At 37.2% G+C, this 17,072-nt stretch overlaps 2 protein-coding genes and 1 long non-coding RNA gene across 4 annotated transcripts; 1 reads left to right on the top strand and 2 right to left on the bottom strand.

The window, feature by feature from the left end:
- Positions 1 to 2,176: 2,176 nt before the first annotated feature.
- On the bottom strand, positions 2,177 to 5,482 carry LOC112181662 (probable LRR receptor-like serine/threonine-protein kinase At3g47570). The gene is made up of 2 exons (XM_024320044.2): positions 2,749 to 5,482; positions 2,177 to 2,622 (listed from the first exon to the last, which is right to left on the bottom strand). Exons 1-2 carry the CDS (start codon positions 5,357 to 5,359, stop codon positions 2,249 to 2,251), a joined length of 2,985 nt encoding a protein of 994 aa, XP_024175812.1. The 5' UTR covers positions 5,360 to 5,482; the 3' UTR covers positions 2,177 to 2,248.
- A 1,507-nt stretch (positions 5,483 to 6,989) lies between these two features.
- On the top strand, positions 6,990 to 8,608 carry LOC112182034. Of its 2 annotated transcripts, none has more exons than XR_002929252.2 (4): positions 6,990 to 7,132; positions 7,977 to 8,047; positions 8,156 to 8,258; positions 8,369 to 8,608. It is a non-coding gene; the product is annotated as an uncharacterized LOC112182034 (long non-coding RNA). The 2 variants fall into 2 exon arrangements; XR_002929253.2 differs by having other exon boundaries at positions 6,990 to 7,290.
- Positions 8,609 to 10,050: 1,442 nt separating this feature from the next.
- Positions 10,051 to 15,122, bottom strand: LOC112187573 (putative receptor-like protein kinase At3g47110). The gene is made up of 5 exons (XM_024326432.2): positions 14,857 to 15,122; positions 12,334 to 13,405; positions 11,655 to 12,148; positions 11,102 to 11,519; positions 10,051 to 10,550 (listed from the first exon to the last, which is right to left on the bottom strand). Exons 2-5 carry the CDS (start codon positions 13,016 to 13,018, stop codon positions 10,228 to 10,230), a joined length of 1,920 nt encoding a protein of 639 aa, XP_024182200.1. The 5' UTR covers positions 13,019 to 13,405; positions 14,857 to 15,122; the 3' UTR covers positions 10,051 to 10,227.
- Between the last annotated feature and the right edge of the window lie 1,950 nt (positions 15,123 to 17,072).

Raw genomic sequence — 17,072 nt, 5'->3', positions numbered from 1 at the left:
TAATTTTAATTTTCAATTTTATAAATCTTAAAACCCCCTTATTTGTGTTTACTTGTATATATTTATATTCTTTATTTTATTTTTGTAAATAATACTTTATTATTTTAATTCTTTATTTGTTTACACAATTGTATATATTTATATTCTTTATTTTATTTTTGTAAATAATACCTTTCTTTATTTGTTTACACAATTATAGGTGTACCCTCAATCCTCGGTTAGAACGATCCCTACTTATTCTATACTAACGATGACATTTTACAGGGTTAAATTACGCGCTCATTTTGTATGTGTCAATTTTTGGCGCCGTTGCCAGGGATTGACACTCATTTCGAGCGTATCAATTTTTGGCACCGTTGCCGGGAATTGACACTCATTTTGAGCGTGTCAATTTTTGGCGCCGTTGCCGGGGATTGACACTCATTTCGAGCTTGTCAATTTTTGGCGCCGTTGCCGGGGATTGACGCTCATTTTGTGCTTGTCAGCAAACAGACGACGCCGTTAGAGATTTTTGACAGAAGTATTACTTCGATGTCAAAATACGTCTTTAGGTATCACATTGATACTTTTGAGAGTTCGGGTATCAAATTGGCCTTGGCAGCATAATTTGGGGATGGTAGCTGAAATTTTCTTTTTTTGAGGAATTAACAAAAAAAAAGGTAAAAAGTCAATTTTACCCTTTTTTTGGACCCACATGCTTGCCACGTCAGCAAACAAATGGCGCCGTCAGAAATTTTGGACGGAAGTATCATGTTAATGCCAATTTAGGTCTTTAGGTATCACATTGATACTTTTGAGAGTTCGGGTATCAAATTGGCCTTGGCAGAATAATTTAGGGACGGTAACTGAATTTTTCTCTACTTTGAAATATATTTACTAATAGATTACATGTTTGTTCTGGGTATTGGTGTTTTTTTTTTCCTTTTGTAAAATATTGATATAATTTATTTGGTCTTATGCTATGAAATCTTTATTAGTTTATTTAAAGTGTGGTATTTAAATAATATTTTTTTATGACTTAGTTAAAAATAAATAGCTAAACGTAATGAAATGTCCTGACTCCTGAGCCCTATGAATTTAGTTCGTCTTGGGCCTCCGAATTTCTAGTGCTAAACCTGCATACACAATATATTACATGTACACTTCATTGAGTGATTGAGAGACCAAAGATAAGAATCAATGGGGAAGCCAGAGAGAGTGATTTCAAATTTTCATACGTAATCTAGACTGTTTAAAGACTCAGTGGGGAAGCTAGAGAGAGTGATTTCAAATTTTCAATACAGATGATGATTTTGGTTGTGAAATTGCATGGTTAGTTCCATCTGAGGCATTCATATATAACTAATTATTATATACGAGATCGAGTAATTAAAGAACCTGCTTAGCACTTTCTGGTTGGCTTTCTTTTCCATAGAAGAATTTACTTGCAGGCAATTAAGTTGAATATATAGTCTGGAGAGGAAATTTCAAAGAAGGCTTGACTTGCATTTAGTGGGCAACTTAATTAGATAGAAGTTTACTTGGGGGTTGGGACAACCAAAAGTACCATATGAAATAGGGAAGAAATATACAAGAAGGTGAAGCTAGCTCGCTGTGTCCAGAGGCAAAGTGAAGTTGTGTGTAGAAAGTCACTTCCCTAGTTTGGTAGAGCCGAAGTGCCGGCTTTTTTTTTTATTTTTTTTTTTAGAATTAATGAAAACATTCATTAATAATAAGGGATGAACCCAATGGAAAGAGCCCAAATTACAAATAAACCTAATAATAAAAATTACTATTCAACCCAAATCCACATAAATAGGGCAAAATAGTGTAATCCTAAAAATTAAGTAAAATATCATCTCCTATAAAACAACAGCCGCCGCTGCTCGGAGCCAAAAGGTCGAGAAAAGTGCCATATCGCCAAATTGTATTAGATTACAACAACTGAACAGATCTTTCATTCTAATTAAACCTGCAGTAACGAAAAATGTTCAAAGTAGAGTGTGAAATTTACCTCCCAAATTTATACAATTAAGATGTAGCAGTACTCTTTTCTTTATTAGCTCAATGCCTTAAACACAGTTACATATCAAGTACAAGATGTAGTACGTTCACACAAGAACCAGCAAATTTCTTCATTCACTGTAATATCAACCAAACTTCACAGATAGCATATGACAATTGAAAAACAACGGAGATATTTGAAGGATAAAACAATATGTCAACATGTTTAAAGGCCTTCACATAAGAGTAAAAACTTAAAACCTTCCTAGCCAAGTAGATTTTTCCTAATGGACTTCAATTCAGCTGCAACATTACTGATATCCTTTCGGTTTGTTGGGGAGTCAGTAGAACATGCAATCCCAATTCCAAATATCAAAGTCAAGCCCTCTTCAATTTTCTGTGGTGTAACACTCAATTGTCTATGATCTTCAACGACGCTGGCGGTGCCTTCTTGAAGAGCTAGTGATTTTGAAATCTCTGAAACACATTCAGGGAGAGCTGTCTTCACATAATTATGAAGATTCAAGCCATCACTGAACATGTGATCAGTAGGTCTCTTCCCAGTAAACATTTCTAACAAAAGAATGCCAAAGCTGTAGACATCCCCATATACAGATACCTCACTTCCCATACCATACTCTACAATTCAGAAAGTATCAACAAATATTTGTCACTACATCTATGAATAAATCAAATAGCTCTAATTGAAATATGTAAGAGTAAAACAGGGGAAGAGAAATTTTTGAAGCATATGAGAAAAATTACCTGGTGCAGCATAACCAACCGATCCTCTGATTCCAATGGAGCTTGACTGATTTTCAAGCACATTAGTGGTTGGTGTTGTTAGAAACCTTGATAGCCCAAAGTCAGAAACATGTCCAGTCAGATCACTGTCCAAAAGAACATTACTTGGCTTGAGATCGCAATGAACAATCGGTGTTTCACAATGGTTGTGAAGATAATCCAATGCACTAGCAACATCAATGGCGATGTCGACCCTTTGAACTAGATTTAAACTTTTGGGTGCTTCTGTTAGCTCTTCAGTTCCAGTAGATGGATGCAACCAATCCTCTAAGCTCCCATTGTCCATGAACTCGTAAACAAGAGCCTTAAAATCATTGCCATTGAAATCAATACTTGAGCATGCAGTTAAAATCTTGACCAGATTTCGATGTCTGATGTTTCTTAATGCCTCACATTCGGAGATGAAACTCTTAGAAGCACCCCGATGTAACATGTTAAACACCTTCACAGCAACAATAGTTGCATCATCATCAAGAATTCCTTTGTACACAGACCCAAAAGCGCCAATGCCAATCAAATTAGTTGAGGAGAACCCATTAGTAGCGTTTAGGAGACTAGCATATGAAACTTGCAACATAGAGTTCCCCAAAGTGCTCAATTCAGTTCCTTTCATTTTCTTTCTTGAACAACAAAATAGAATATAGATCACCACAACAATTCCCAAAAGAGTAAACCCGGATACTAAAGAGATCATTATTTTCATTCTACGAGACAATCCTGCTCCTTTAGACTCCTTAGACTTGCACAAAGGAAGTTGAAGATTAGCAGTGACGCTGCAAAGCCCAATGTTTCCCACAACTGAATTGGCACTTACATTCTTAAAAACACCCCCAATTGGTACTGCTCCCCAAAAATCATTGAAGGACAAGTTCAGATTTTGCAAGTTACCAAGGCCCTCTAGGAAATGTGGAATATCTCCTGAAAAATTGTTGCGAGAAAGGTCTAAATCTCGAATCCCTCTCAACTCACTCATAGATGAAGGAATGAGCCCATGGAATAAGTTACCTTGCAAGTGTAAGACTTCTAAACTCTTACAACTGCCGAGGCTAGGAGGAAGTTCTCCAGATAACAAGTTGTCTGAAACATCCAATGCACCTAGATTCTTCAAATTTCCTATCTCCAATGGGAGAGAACCATAAAAGTGATTTTTTGACAAGTTCAAAGAAATTGATAAAAAAGGGAGGCCAATAGGCAGTTGTTGGGGTATTGTGCCATCAATGTTATTTTGAGAAAGATCCAACTCTAGTAACCCCTGGCATTGCCCAAGGCTTAAAGGGATGGTGCCATTAAGATTATTTCTTTGCAAGTAAAGAAGGGTTAACATGGTTAAATTTCCAAGGGAGGATGGAAGGCTCCCTGATAGTTTGTTGCTATTAAGAAACAATGCCCCAAGCCTTATAAGCTTCCCAATGTCAGTGGGGATGTTGCCTGTGAAGGAGTTTTCCTCCATAGACAATGATTGCAAGTTGACAAGATTCCCCAACTTTGGGATGCTACCATGTAGGTTGTTTCCTTGAACCCAAAGCTGTTCAAGATTGGTTGAGAGATTGGATATTGATGTGGGCAATGTCCCTCCGAAATTGTTGTAGGCTAAAAACAACCACATTAATTGTGTGGCATTGATCATTTCCGAGACAAAACTCAAGTCACCATCTTTACCACTTCCAAGATAATCTGCAACTGAGAAAACCATGAGGTTATGAAGTGGTAGCAAACTGGGCACTCGTCCTGTTAGATTGTTCCGGGAGACATCGAAGGACACTAGACTTGTTGCATTGGATATTGACACTGGAATGCCTCCAATAAATTTGTTTCCCAAAATGCTAAAGACCTTGATGACTGGAAAAGCATCACTGAAGTTTAAGGGAAGATTTCCTTGAATTTGGTTTTGTAGTATGGAAAAAGAAACAATGGCAGATAGGTTAAAAATGGAGGGAGGCATGGAACCAGACAACATATTACCGCCCAACGAAAAGAAAGTTAATTTTTTCAATTGGCCTAGAGACGTAGGGATGCTACCCACCAAGTTGTTAACAGTTGCACCGAGCTGCGTAAGAGATGAAAGATTCCCAAAGGAAGGAGGGAATTCTCCAGTAAAATTATTATGGTCGAAATCAATTGTCTGAAGCTTAGACAAGAAACCGAGTTGGGAAGGAATTTCACCAACCAGCTTGTTGAACCCGAAACTGAGATAGGTAAGATTGAAGCAATTGGATATGTTGGTAGGAATATGGCCAGTAAATGAATTATTAGCTAGATGTAATACCTGCAACCTACGCAAACGCCCAATTTCTGGAGGAATTTCATGAGTGAAGTTATTGCTATAGAGGTACATCTCCCTTAGGAAACTTAGATTTCCTATGTGTGGGGATATGAAGCCGGACAAGCCTTGTGATTTGAGGTCCAGCATTGTGACCCTCTGGTGATGCCTTCGACTGCAGGTTACACCGTACCACGAGCAGAAGTGAATGGACTCATTCCACGTGCTCATGACCTGGTTGGGATCGTGCTGTATGTTAGCTTTGATGGCTAGCAATGCAAGCCTATCCGTCTCATTCCCTCCGAGCGTCATGGTCAGGAGATGGTTCAAAGCGGCATAGAGCTACAACTGAAAATGAACATGGGATTAAGAACTGAGTATATCAAAAGCAGATTCAGAACCAAAACCCCCATTTGGATCGATACTCTCTTTCGGTCTTTTCTTTTGAACTTGCTGGTATTAACCAAAGAGAGGGAGATATATACTTCTGATCCGGATAAGCTCTCTTAGATTGACTACGACTGCTTAATTGGATCATTTGCTTTCCAGTTGGCGGCATGATGCTGTGTAGTTGGCTAGTTGCATGAATAGTTGCACGCCAAGACCAAGTTCAGTTCATAAAGACTAGTGGAATGGTTTCCCACCAAGGAAAGGACAACAAAGTCAAAAAGCCGCCACCATTTTCTTTCTTTGGTTTAAAATATGATGAAGTTCAGATCTGAGACGCCCCTTTTTCTAGAGTTTGTTTCTACCCCATTCCATGAAAGGCCAAGAGAAGTATATGCTGTGTGCTACTCTTTGTGCTTCTTTATCTTATAAAATAGCTACTATTAGCAAAAAGAGCAACCCACACAGATTTTAAACACCCCGACTCTCACACTGATAAAAAATCAGTAGATTTTAACTTGTAGATACAGATATTCGTGTGAATTGAATGAGTGGGTCCTACATAGGAACATGCTCACACTATTATTTACTGAAATCAGTGTGGCTAGACTTTCTCCCAGATGTCTGTATGTACTAAATATTTAACTTATATTGATATCTGTGAGAACTATTTATACATAGATATCTGTTGGTAATAACAAAATTATAATTTCCCAAAAAATTATATTTCCCACAGACATCTATAGCAATGAAATTTCACACTATCATCCGTGTGAATGTTGAAATGACACTGATATCTGTATGTTGTTTGACACAGTTATCTGTTGCAATTGCTACTTTCCCATTGACATTTGTGTCAACATTTGTTAGAAGTGACATGTTTGTATCTCACACGGATATCCATTTGTACTATTGTTGTTAATACACACAGATATCAATGTGGATTAATGGTAACAAATCATAGTGATCTTCTCCCTCATCTTTGCAAGTTTATTTAGATTAGGGACTAAAAAAAATTTATACAAAAATTTACAAGTCGTTTCAATCATGTGGAAAGGATAATTCCGATTGATTTGATTTCAATGGTAAAGAATTAAAAGCCCATTAAAAAGTGATTAATGTAATTAATCTTATTTGATTTGAATGGTAAAGGATAATTACCTGTCCTGTGGAAAAGATAATTACGGTTAATTTGATTTATATGGTGGAAATTGTAAAAATTTAGAAGTCCATTAATAAGTGATTAATGTAATGAATTTTTTATTTTTTCCTTTATGACAAAAACCTAATATTCTTTTATCGTCATTAAAGATTTAAGTTTCATATAGGTACTCATAGTTTAGCAAAGAAAAGATACATTTTTCCAATAATAAGGGCAAAAGAGATAATAATAACAAGTAAAAAAAAAAGCAGAACTTCAAAAAAAAAAAGAAAAAAAAAAGAGCCGCAGCCACACTGACTTCAGTTGCCATTTATTAAAAATAATAATAATTATTAATTTTCTTAAAGCTGGTCAATTAGGTTTAATTCACGTTCACTTGCAAATTAACTAAAACATTTATTCACTCTTCCCGTCTCTCTCTCTCTCTCTAGAGAGAGTGTAGATCTCGCCCAGCACCGCTTCCTCCAAACAAACCCAAACCGCCGTTTCTTCCAAACAACCAAATCGATGTTTCCGGCTTCTTGCAACGAAATAGGGTAATTCTCTCAACCTCTGTTCTCAATCTTCAAAACCTTACGGCTGCGTTTGTTTCAACGGATAAAGAGCTTGGATAGGAAAACTTAAATCCAATTTGGGAAGTAATCATGTTTGGAATCCCAGATAGTTTTCAGGTGGATTTCTCAATTCCTGTCAGGTATGGATAACCAATCTTGTTAGAAAGGTAAGATATAATTTATCTAACTAGGACGCCTCAAGTTTTACATCTTGGTTTCCAACCACGACAGAACTGAACATCTGCCTCCAACTCCTCCAGTTCTCATCGCAACCTCCTTTTCTTTTTCTTCAATTTACTTCTTTCTGTTAGTTCTCCACTGATTTCTCCAATATCTGATGCGTCTTCGCCGATATGCAGATGGTGAATTCGACCTCTGCTATTTTTGTTTCCAGCAAGAAGTCAAGAACTCGTCGGCTAAAATCCGGCAATCTCTGGGCAATATTTGGCCATCTCCGACCTCCATTACATCTATGTTCTTCCTCCCTTTGCATCTGTGTTCTTCATCTCCAGCCTCCCTCAACTGCAATTCAATTGATCTTTTCATTAATGGAATTGTAAACCCCAAACAATCCCAATTCTTCTGAGCTCTCTCTCAATCTCTCACGCTTTTTCTGTTTTCAGTTTTTTTTTTTTTTGGCTTTGGTTTTCAAGAAAAGGAAGTATTCCATTCCAATTCAAAATCCACTCTAACAAACGAAGTGTAAGGTTACGGAGTCTAATCTTATTCTGTATCCCATTCCAATCCAATCTGTGTAGACAAACGTGGCCTATGTAATTGAAATTCCTTATCTATTCATTGAATCCTATGTTTCAATGGGTTACAGGACATCATGTTTTGGGAGACCCTAGTTTGTTCATGAGTTGGTTATCAGCGAAATTGATTCTGGTGTTGGAGGTGAACTTTCTCTACAATATCGTTGTTTTAGTTTAGTATATTGTTGTTTCTCTCTTCTTTCTTTTAACTCGGGTTTTTGGTCATATAAATTCATTTCATTTGTTGAAGCCCACTCCGAAGTCCTTTGTTCTAAATAATGTAGATCTTCAATGATTCTGCCGGGCCATCTTCAAATCTTCAACCGCGTTTTAAGAGTTCGCAATAACAACAGGTAATCGTCATTAATCTATCATTGATAAATTAGTATAACATTCTTGATCTGGGTCTTCATTTGTTTCTCTTCAAGATCTAATTTTTTTTTTTTTTTTTTTTGCTTGCAAGGTTCTCCTGATCTAATCTATCGCGCAATTATGCTGTTTGGATGATGATGAAGATCGCCACTTATTTAGAAGTGACATTTTCCTACTGGTTTGGGATTTGATTATAATGAAGCAAAAGTTGCTTGCTGATGAACAGATCGTGAGATTATGACTAAAAGTGATTATTATCAAAGGGGATTTGACTCATTAATTTAAATGTGATTATATTAATTAATCTTTAATACTTCATTATGTAAATTAATAAAAACAAAAATGCTAAAATTGATTATCTCCTTAAAGCACAAATGCTGTAATTGATTATTTTACTAATTTACTTTGTAAAAATTTCATTAACCCACACAGATTTGAAGTAGCAAATATCTTAATAGCACGTTGGTTGCAGAGATGGTTCCACTAAAAAACTCGCACTGATTTTTCTATCAGTGGGGAAAGATCAAAGACCACCTCACCAAACGGAACAGACATAACATCTGTGAGTGTAGGGTAGCCATTGGGCTTCTCACACTGATTTCAGTAGCTATTAATAATCTACCCACTGATTTCAATCCGTGTGTAAAGCTCATTTTGATAGTAATATAGATAGCACTGACTCGCATCTATATCCTTAAACCTTTCCATTTTCACTTTCAAACAAGCATAGTTTGATCCCTCCATCATGAAAATTATCATCTTTATCAGTTAGATTATGTAATCCCTGGAAATCTAGCACTTTTGGAATGTCTTCTACTCTTCTCTCAACTGTACTTCATGTGAAGCTCCAAGCTGGAGACACAATCCAGAACTTCGATTTCCTCGGGTTCCGTCTTTAAGAGTGACTCTTGCTTTGGGCCATCAAAGCCCAAAAGAGCCCGTGTGCCTGTACTACTTGAACAAACTTTGACCCAACACTGTCTGAAGATCTAATTTCCATTTTATGTATAGGCACAATTGGGTCAAGTAATGCTTATGTTCCAACTTCCAAGTTCTTTTTTTTTTTTTTTTTTTTTAAGGAGAAAGGGATTAGGCGATATTAGTTCCTCGGAGACAGACAATGCAGGGCACTTGTCCCACCCTCAAACCTGAAGGTGAAGGGTCTGCCCCACTCTGGGAACCCACTGCCCGTCCCCCAACTCAATTTATTAATAATAAAGAAGAGAAATACATCGTCCAAGAGAGAAAACAAAATTAACAGCGAAAGAGAAGAGAGAGAAACTCCCCCCTCATGAACAAATCTAAAAGAGGAAAAAATCAGCCACAAAAGTGAAAACTGGACACGCGAAATATGCCAGAAATTCGCTTGCGCCTGGATGTAGAAGCTAATGAAGCTAACTTTGCGCACGACTTCCTGGGAATAAAAGCCTCTGAGAAGGTGCAGGCAAGAAAGACAGACGAACATAATCATCTCAGCAACCTGTGAAGCGATAATTTGGGAGTCCCAAAAAATCCGCCTGCAAGTACCTGTGAAGCTCTGCAGGAGGGCTAGGATACCAGGTAAATGAGTGTTTTGAAACCCAACTTCCAAGTTCATTTTTTAAACAAGAAGAATTCCGTTAATTAAACCATTTAACTTGATTAGGTTGATTTTGCAGGGTTGGATATCTGAATTTTGCATCACAAAGACTTTGAATTTCTCCACTCAAAACCCATCAGAACTAGCTACCCATCAAGTGTCCCAGATTTAAATTTACTAGATGTAATAGCACTGTAATAGCTAGTATTCTTCACACATAAATTGTACCTCATTGATTGTATTTGCCTGAAGCATCCTAACCTATGTACTAGCAACTCGTCTTTGCAAGCAACAAATAAAACTTTACGGAGCAAAGAACGAGTTGATGAACAATTAAGCTATTACAATTCACAACACAGTAGAAAAACTTTCTATGGGAGAAGACGGTCTCTAATGGAATGCAATCTAGGCACAACACGATCGATATTCATTCGGTCACTTTGGGCTCCATCTGAACATGCAATTCCAATTTCAAATATCGAAATCAAGCACTCATTTTTTTTAGTATCATTGGTGCCTCTTTGAAGCAGTCTCGAATCTGCAATTTCTGTAACTCGTTCAGGAATAGCCATCTTCACAAAATTACGAATATTCATGAGATCTGTGGGTCGTTTTCCAGTAAACATTTCTAACAGGAGAATGCCAAAGCTATAAACATCCCAGTAATATCGCTCTCCAATTCCCTTACCATACCCTACAGTTCAAACAAGATCACAAATAAGTGTCACTACAACACTACATTAAATATATATATATAAATATATATATATATATTTAGATATATGGTTAATTTCATTTTACATCTCTGCTTTTTACACTTTATATCAGTTGCTGCCAGACACTTCTAATCTAATCACACATACTCTTATTCTCTCCAATTTTAATTTATATGATTTAATCATTAGTTTTTCAGTCAAATATTTTGTAAATTGAAAAACATGGCTCTAGTGGGCTATATTGTATGATCAAGATTCATTAACGTTGCTTGCAAATTATATCGTAATTAAGTGAGACAAATTTCAAAATATGTCACATGGTAGTTGACAAAAAAAAACTAATGGTTGGACAAAATTGGTTGAAATTAGTACGTACATGCGCACTCTTGATGAATTTAAAAGTGTAAGGACACAAATGATTTAAAATGTAATGGTGAAGATGTAAAATAAAATATGCCCATAACTCTCACTCACTTATGTTATAGTAAAGGAGAGAAATTTGTGAAGCATATAAGGAAATTAAAATTACCTGGAGCTGTGTAACCCACGGATCCTATAGTGGAGCTTGATTTATTTTTAGAAACATTATTGCTTAGGTTTGAGGGAGACCTTGCCGGCACACAGTCACGAACGCGTCGACAAATCCCTGCCAGGAGAATTTGGTCCAAAGACCTTGCCGCCTGTGTATCGCGTTCAATCATTGCCATGAGCGTTTCGTCCAAAAAGACATTACTTGGCTTGAGATCACCATGAACTGTCCTTCTATGATTGTGAATAAAATCCAGTGCACAAGCAACATCAATGGCGATTTCTAGCCTCTGGATAAGACTTGAGATCTTGGGCGCACCTTTTACCTCTTTTGTTCTCGTGCTTGGATGCAGCCACACCTCTAAGCTCCGCCCGGTCCAGAACTCAGAAAGATACCATAACAAACGGGATTCACAGAACTGATCTTAGCAGACATTTCAAACATGATGAAATATGATTTAGACAACATGATCAAATTATTACTAGGAAAAATAATATATCAAACTACAATTAGGATAACCATGCACAAGTTACATCATAGATTAATATTTCACCTGGCGGTAGCTGCGGTGTGACCATGACCTCCATGCTGGTGGTACCTTCATCCTGCGTCGACAAACCATGCAGCTGCTGCATGATCTTGACCTTACACCAACAGTAGGACTATAACTATGTAGCCTATTCAGAAAGTTACCCCTAACGGAATTCAATTCAGATACAACATTATCTATATCCATTCTGTCTCTCGGGGACTCACTGGAACACACAATTCCAATTTCAAATATCGATCCCAAGCACTGCCCAATTTCCGATTTGAATTTCACACTGCATTTACTGGGAGGACTGTTGCCTCCTTGAAGAAGCAGTCTTGGATCTGCAATCTCTGGAAATACTCCCTCAAAGTAAGACATACTCACAAATTTATGAAGGTTCAAGCGGTCACTGAACATGTCGTCAGTGGGTTTCTTTCCTGTAAACATCTCTAACAAGAGAATCCCAAAGCTATAAACATCCCCATATGTTGATGCCTCACTTCCCGTTTCATACTCTACAATTTAATTGAAAGTCACTTGCTGTCAATATATATAATTGCAAATAGTACTAGAGCGTATTGCAAGCTAGAGGTAATTACATCTATTGTAACATGAAGGGTAAATGTTATTAGCAGTAAAACAGATTCAACCAGGAAAAAAGGAGAAACAAATTCTGCAGAATATGAAGATAATCATTTACCTGGCGCAACATAGCTAACAGGTCCTCTTAATTTAATGACACTCGGTAGATTTGTAGAAATGTTATTGGGTTTGGAGAGAAATCTTGCTAGTCCAAAGTCAGAAACCCGTCCAGTCAAGTCATTGTCCAAAAGAATATTGCTCGGCTTTAGATCACAATGAACTATCGGTGTATCACAATGATTATGAAGATAATCCAGTGCACAAGCAACATCAATGGCAATGTCTAGCCTCTGAACAAAACTTAAATTCTTGGGTGCGTTTCTTACCTTTTGTGTTCCAACAGTTGGATGCAGCCACTCTTCCAAGGTACCATTCTCCATGAACTCATAAACCAGAGCCTTGAAATCATTACCACGAAAATCAATACTCGAACATGAGGTTATAATCTTAACGATGTTGCGATGCCTGATACTTCTTAACACCTCACACTCGGCTATGAAAGTCTTCAAAGATCCTTGGTGTAATAAGTTAAATACCTTCACAGCAACAAGTACTTGAGCTCTATCAAGAAATACTTTATACACAGACCCGAAAGTGCCCACACCAATCAAATTTTCTGAAGAAAACCTATCAGTAGCTTTTAAAAGAGTATTATATGAAACCCGGAAGAAGTTCGAATTGTCCCTTTTGGTTCCTCTGTCGATGTTTCCTATCAAACAAAGAAATAAACAGGACAGCACCATAGCTATTCGACAATGGTGATTGGTTACTATAATATCAAGCAGCTACTAGACAGTGGAATGTACGTTTATAGATTAGTGACTATAATGCATGATATATAGGAGAGGAAGAGCGAACCTGCTCAACAATTTCTGGGTTTGACTTGCTTTTCCAAAAACGATGTGTATCAGATTAATTGGCAACTTCATTTGAAGGCCAAAAGTACCAAATGAAAGAAGGATCAAAGAAATATCCAAGAAAAGAGAAGCTAGATGAGCTGGAAGGCGAAGTAAGGCGACCACCTAATTACTTAGGAGTGCCTTCTGCTATTGCCGACTTATAACACGTTCAGGGAGGATTCTTGGAAAGCCACCACCTGGAATCTCTACAACTCGTTCAGGGAAGATTCTCTGAAACAAAAGTACCAAATGAAATAGCAAAGAAATATCCGAAAAGCACCATATAACTATTTGGTGACTATAACATCAAGCAGCTACTAGACAATGGACGTACTGTTTATAGAATACTAACCATAGCAGATGAAATTTGGTTGTGAAATTGGTTTGTTTTCCTTTGGAGGCATATGCATATATGACTACTAGTTTATGTATAGGGGAGGTAGAAACTTCTTAACACTTTCTGGTTGACTTAATTTTCTAGAAATGACTTACTTGGATCCAATTGGCAACTTTTCAAGGTTAGGAATTGGGACAGACAAAAGTACCAAATGAAAATAGCAAAGAAATATTCAAGAAGGAGAAGCTAGCCAGCTGAGAGGAAAGCTAAGTAAAGCTGTGTATGATTCTCCGAAAGCCACCAGCTGATTACGTAAAGCCTTCTATTGTCAACTTCAAACAGTCCAGATTACAACACAGTGAAAAGAATGGTAACCATAAAAAATTAGATAAATTGGATAATTCTGTTTTGTCGAGCCCTGTTTTGGTCTCTGGTTTGATGAGTCTCAAATTAAACGTATCTGCATATGCTACAATCTCAATAGGTCCTAACTGAAAGATCGACAAATTACAGAAAGAAATGGAAACATCATCGACTCCATGTATCAGCACCAAGAATTCAAATGAACAACATAACAATTGGAATAAAAAAAAAAAAAAAAAGAACCGAGTATAGACTATAGAACACAAGAGCCATCACAGAACAGTAAAGAAAAGTTTTATCCGAAAATCACCTAATAAATTTATACAAGATGCAGCAGTATTATCCAGAAAAATTTCTTCATTCACTGTATTAGATTGAAAACAAAAGAGATACAAGAAGCATCGACCATACAACATATATATAAAAGTCTTCTCATCAAAACAGTAAAAACGTAAGTGGTTCTAGCCAAGAAGATTGTCCCTAATGGACTGCAATTAAGATACAACATCACTGATATCCTTTTTGTTTGTTGGGGACTCGGCAGAACACGCGATTCCAATTCCAAATATTAAAGTCAACCCCTCTTTAAGTTTCTGTTCTCTCACGCCGGACTTCATCGACAATATTGGTGATGCCTCCTTGACGAAAGTAGTGAATCATTATCTCTAATATATGCAACACGTTCAGGGAGAGCCATCTTTACAAAATTATGAAGATTCAAGCTGTCACTAAACATGTGATCAGTGGGCCTCTCCCCTGTAAACATTTCTAGCAAGAGAATGCCAAAGCTAGCTATAGACATCCCCATATGTTGACACCTCACTTCACATACCATACTCTACAGTTCAAACAATATGTGTCACCAATACCATACTCTGCGTATACATCTGTGCATATATCAAATTAACAGCTCTCGTTGAACTATGTAAGACAATAAGAGTAACACCAGGCAAGAGAAAATGTGAGGTATGAGGATAATCACCTGGTGCAGCATAACCAACTGATCCTCTAACTCCAAGAGAGCTTGATTGATTTGAAGCAACATTACTGGTTTCGGAGAGAAACTTTGCCAGTCCAAAGTCAGAAACCCGGCCAGTCTTGTCCAAATGAACTCGGCTATGTCTAGCTAGCCTCTTAAGAAGACTTAAATTCTTGGGTGTGTCCTACATTTTGTTTTCCAATAGTTGGATGCAGCCACTCTTCCAAGCTACCATTCTCCATGAAATCACTACCGCGAAAATCAATGCTCGAACATGAGGGTTATGATGATGCCTGATACTTCTCAACACCTCTCATTCCGATTTATGGATTCGGCTTGGGCCTGAACCTTGAGTTTGGGCCTCCCTTGCCCTCTTGTTTGTTTTATCTGGGCCAAGTTACGATTGAAATGTGTTTTGAAGATGATTATACCTCGTGACGGGCTTAATGGAATTTATGTGAGGTCTCGTACCACAAATCCACGATTACGTGCAATAACGGGTGTTGGCTGTCTGGTTTCCTTGAGTTGTGTAGTTCTCTTTGAGTCATGTTTTTTCTTTGTTTTAGTCAAGTGCGCAGTGAGTTATATGATGAAATTTATTTGCTAAGGATTTTCTTCCCGTTTAGATCGAAAAGATATGATAGTGTGTTGCTTCAGGATCTAAGTTTTGGTGTATGTATTTTTCTGACGGTATCTCAATGAAGCTGTACATATATATGCATCTTCAATCCCCTTAAATAAAAAAAAAATTAGAAACTATTGTGCCCTTTGATACCTCTCTGTCAAATTCGTACATTTATTAAAAGACTTGTATTAAGCTCCATTCAATTAGTATATAATTTTAGATTTGGTTGCAGCTTTAGAAATTAATTAAGGATTTAAGGGGGATTGGAGGTTGCCATGGGATTCAAGATTCCTATGTGCGATCGTTTGCCGATGTGGAGCAAGGTCAGTTTGCCCTAGCTCAATCGCAACAATTGATGGAGGTGGAGGCAGCCAGGGTCGAATCGACCTTGAGCGCCCGTGAATATTTGATTTTTTTTTTTTCATCAAAGTAAAAGATTTCATTCAAGTGGAATAGCAATATTGCAAGTAGTATTGCAAAATCAGACAAGAGCCATAAGGCCTACTTGTAATATAAAGACAGATCACGTGATATGTTCATATGTACATACCTTCCTAGAATTAAGAAAAACAATTGAGCTAATAACTCTCAAATACACCATGAGGCCGCAAATGGATACAACCAACGTCGGTATACCAACGTCTGTGGTTGGTACCACAGACTTAAGAAAGAAAAAGGAGCTCCAACCTTTTCCTCCTCTCGACTAGTAAATAGTAAATACCCTGCATTATTAGTATTACTGATTAGTGATATCTACATTATTGAAAGAAGGAATCTTAATACATCATCGAGAGGTACTTCTTGTACCCTACAAGAGTTTGCATCAGTACCCTCACCGCTTCACGATCGAACACGTTGGATTTGATTACGCACAGTTGATCGAGTCACAAATTCACAACCATGACGGCATAGAACTTTATTGTTAAATATCTTCTCCTTCTTTTTTCTTTTTCTTTTTTTTTTTATAAAAAAAAAACCTCCCACCCCATTCCCACCCTTGATGGGGCTCGAACTCCTGACCTCTTATATATGAGACCAAAGCCTTACCACCCCATCAAACACACACACCCATTATTGTTAAATATCTAGCTATCAAGCTATGTGCTCAAGCCATATCCTAAAATCAAGTTGCACATATGTGCTGTTGCCTTTAGAATTCGATCTCTATATAAGCGCACTCTGCACTCACTTCATTACTCACCCATTCCCTAAAGAAGATCTCCATACTTCTTATCGATCAATATATAGGAATACCAAATAGCTATATGCATGGGTCAGTTTCGTCTTCTTTGCCTGTTTTCAATTTTCTATGTAAGTCTTAGTTAATTCACGAATTACGTCCTCCATATATTGTCTTTATTTCTCAAAAAAAAAAAAAAAACTATATGTATTGTATTTTTGTATTAACGCACATATGCTGCATTCACTCATTTCTCACCCATTCATTATCAAGATGGAGGGACCTGCTGTCCTACAAATCAACCAATTTGGTTGCGAGTCCAATCCGATTAATGCAAGGGATCTACTTTCAACTTTTACTCATTGGAGTATGGTTTGAAAACACCTCTGATTAGCACTAAACAACTGAGAACTA

Source organism: Rosa chinensis, chromosome 1 (genome assembly GCF_002994745.2).
Source record: "Rosa chinensis cultivar Old Blush chromosome 1, RchiOBHm-V2, whole genome shotgun sequence".
Classification (NCBI taxonomy): Eukaryota; Viridiplantae; Streptophyta; class Magnoliopsida; order Rosales; family Rosaceae; genus Rosa; species Rosa chinensis.
The sequence above is the reverse complement of the archived record's forward strand: the minus strand, read 5'-3'. Positions and strand labels throughout refer to the sequence as shown.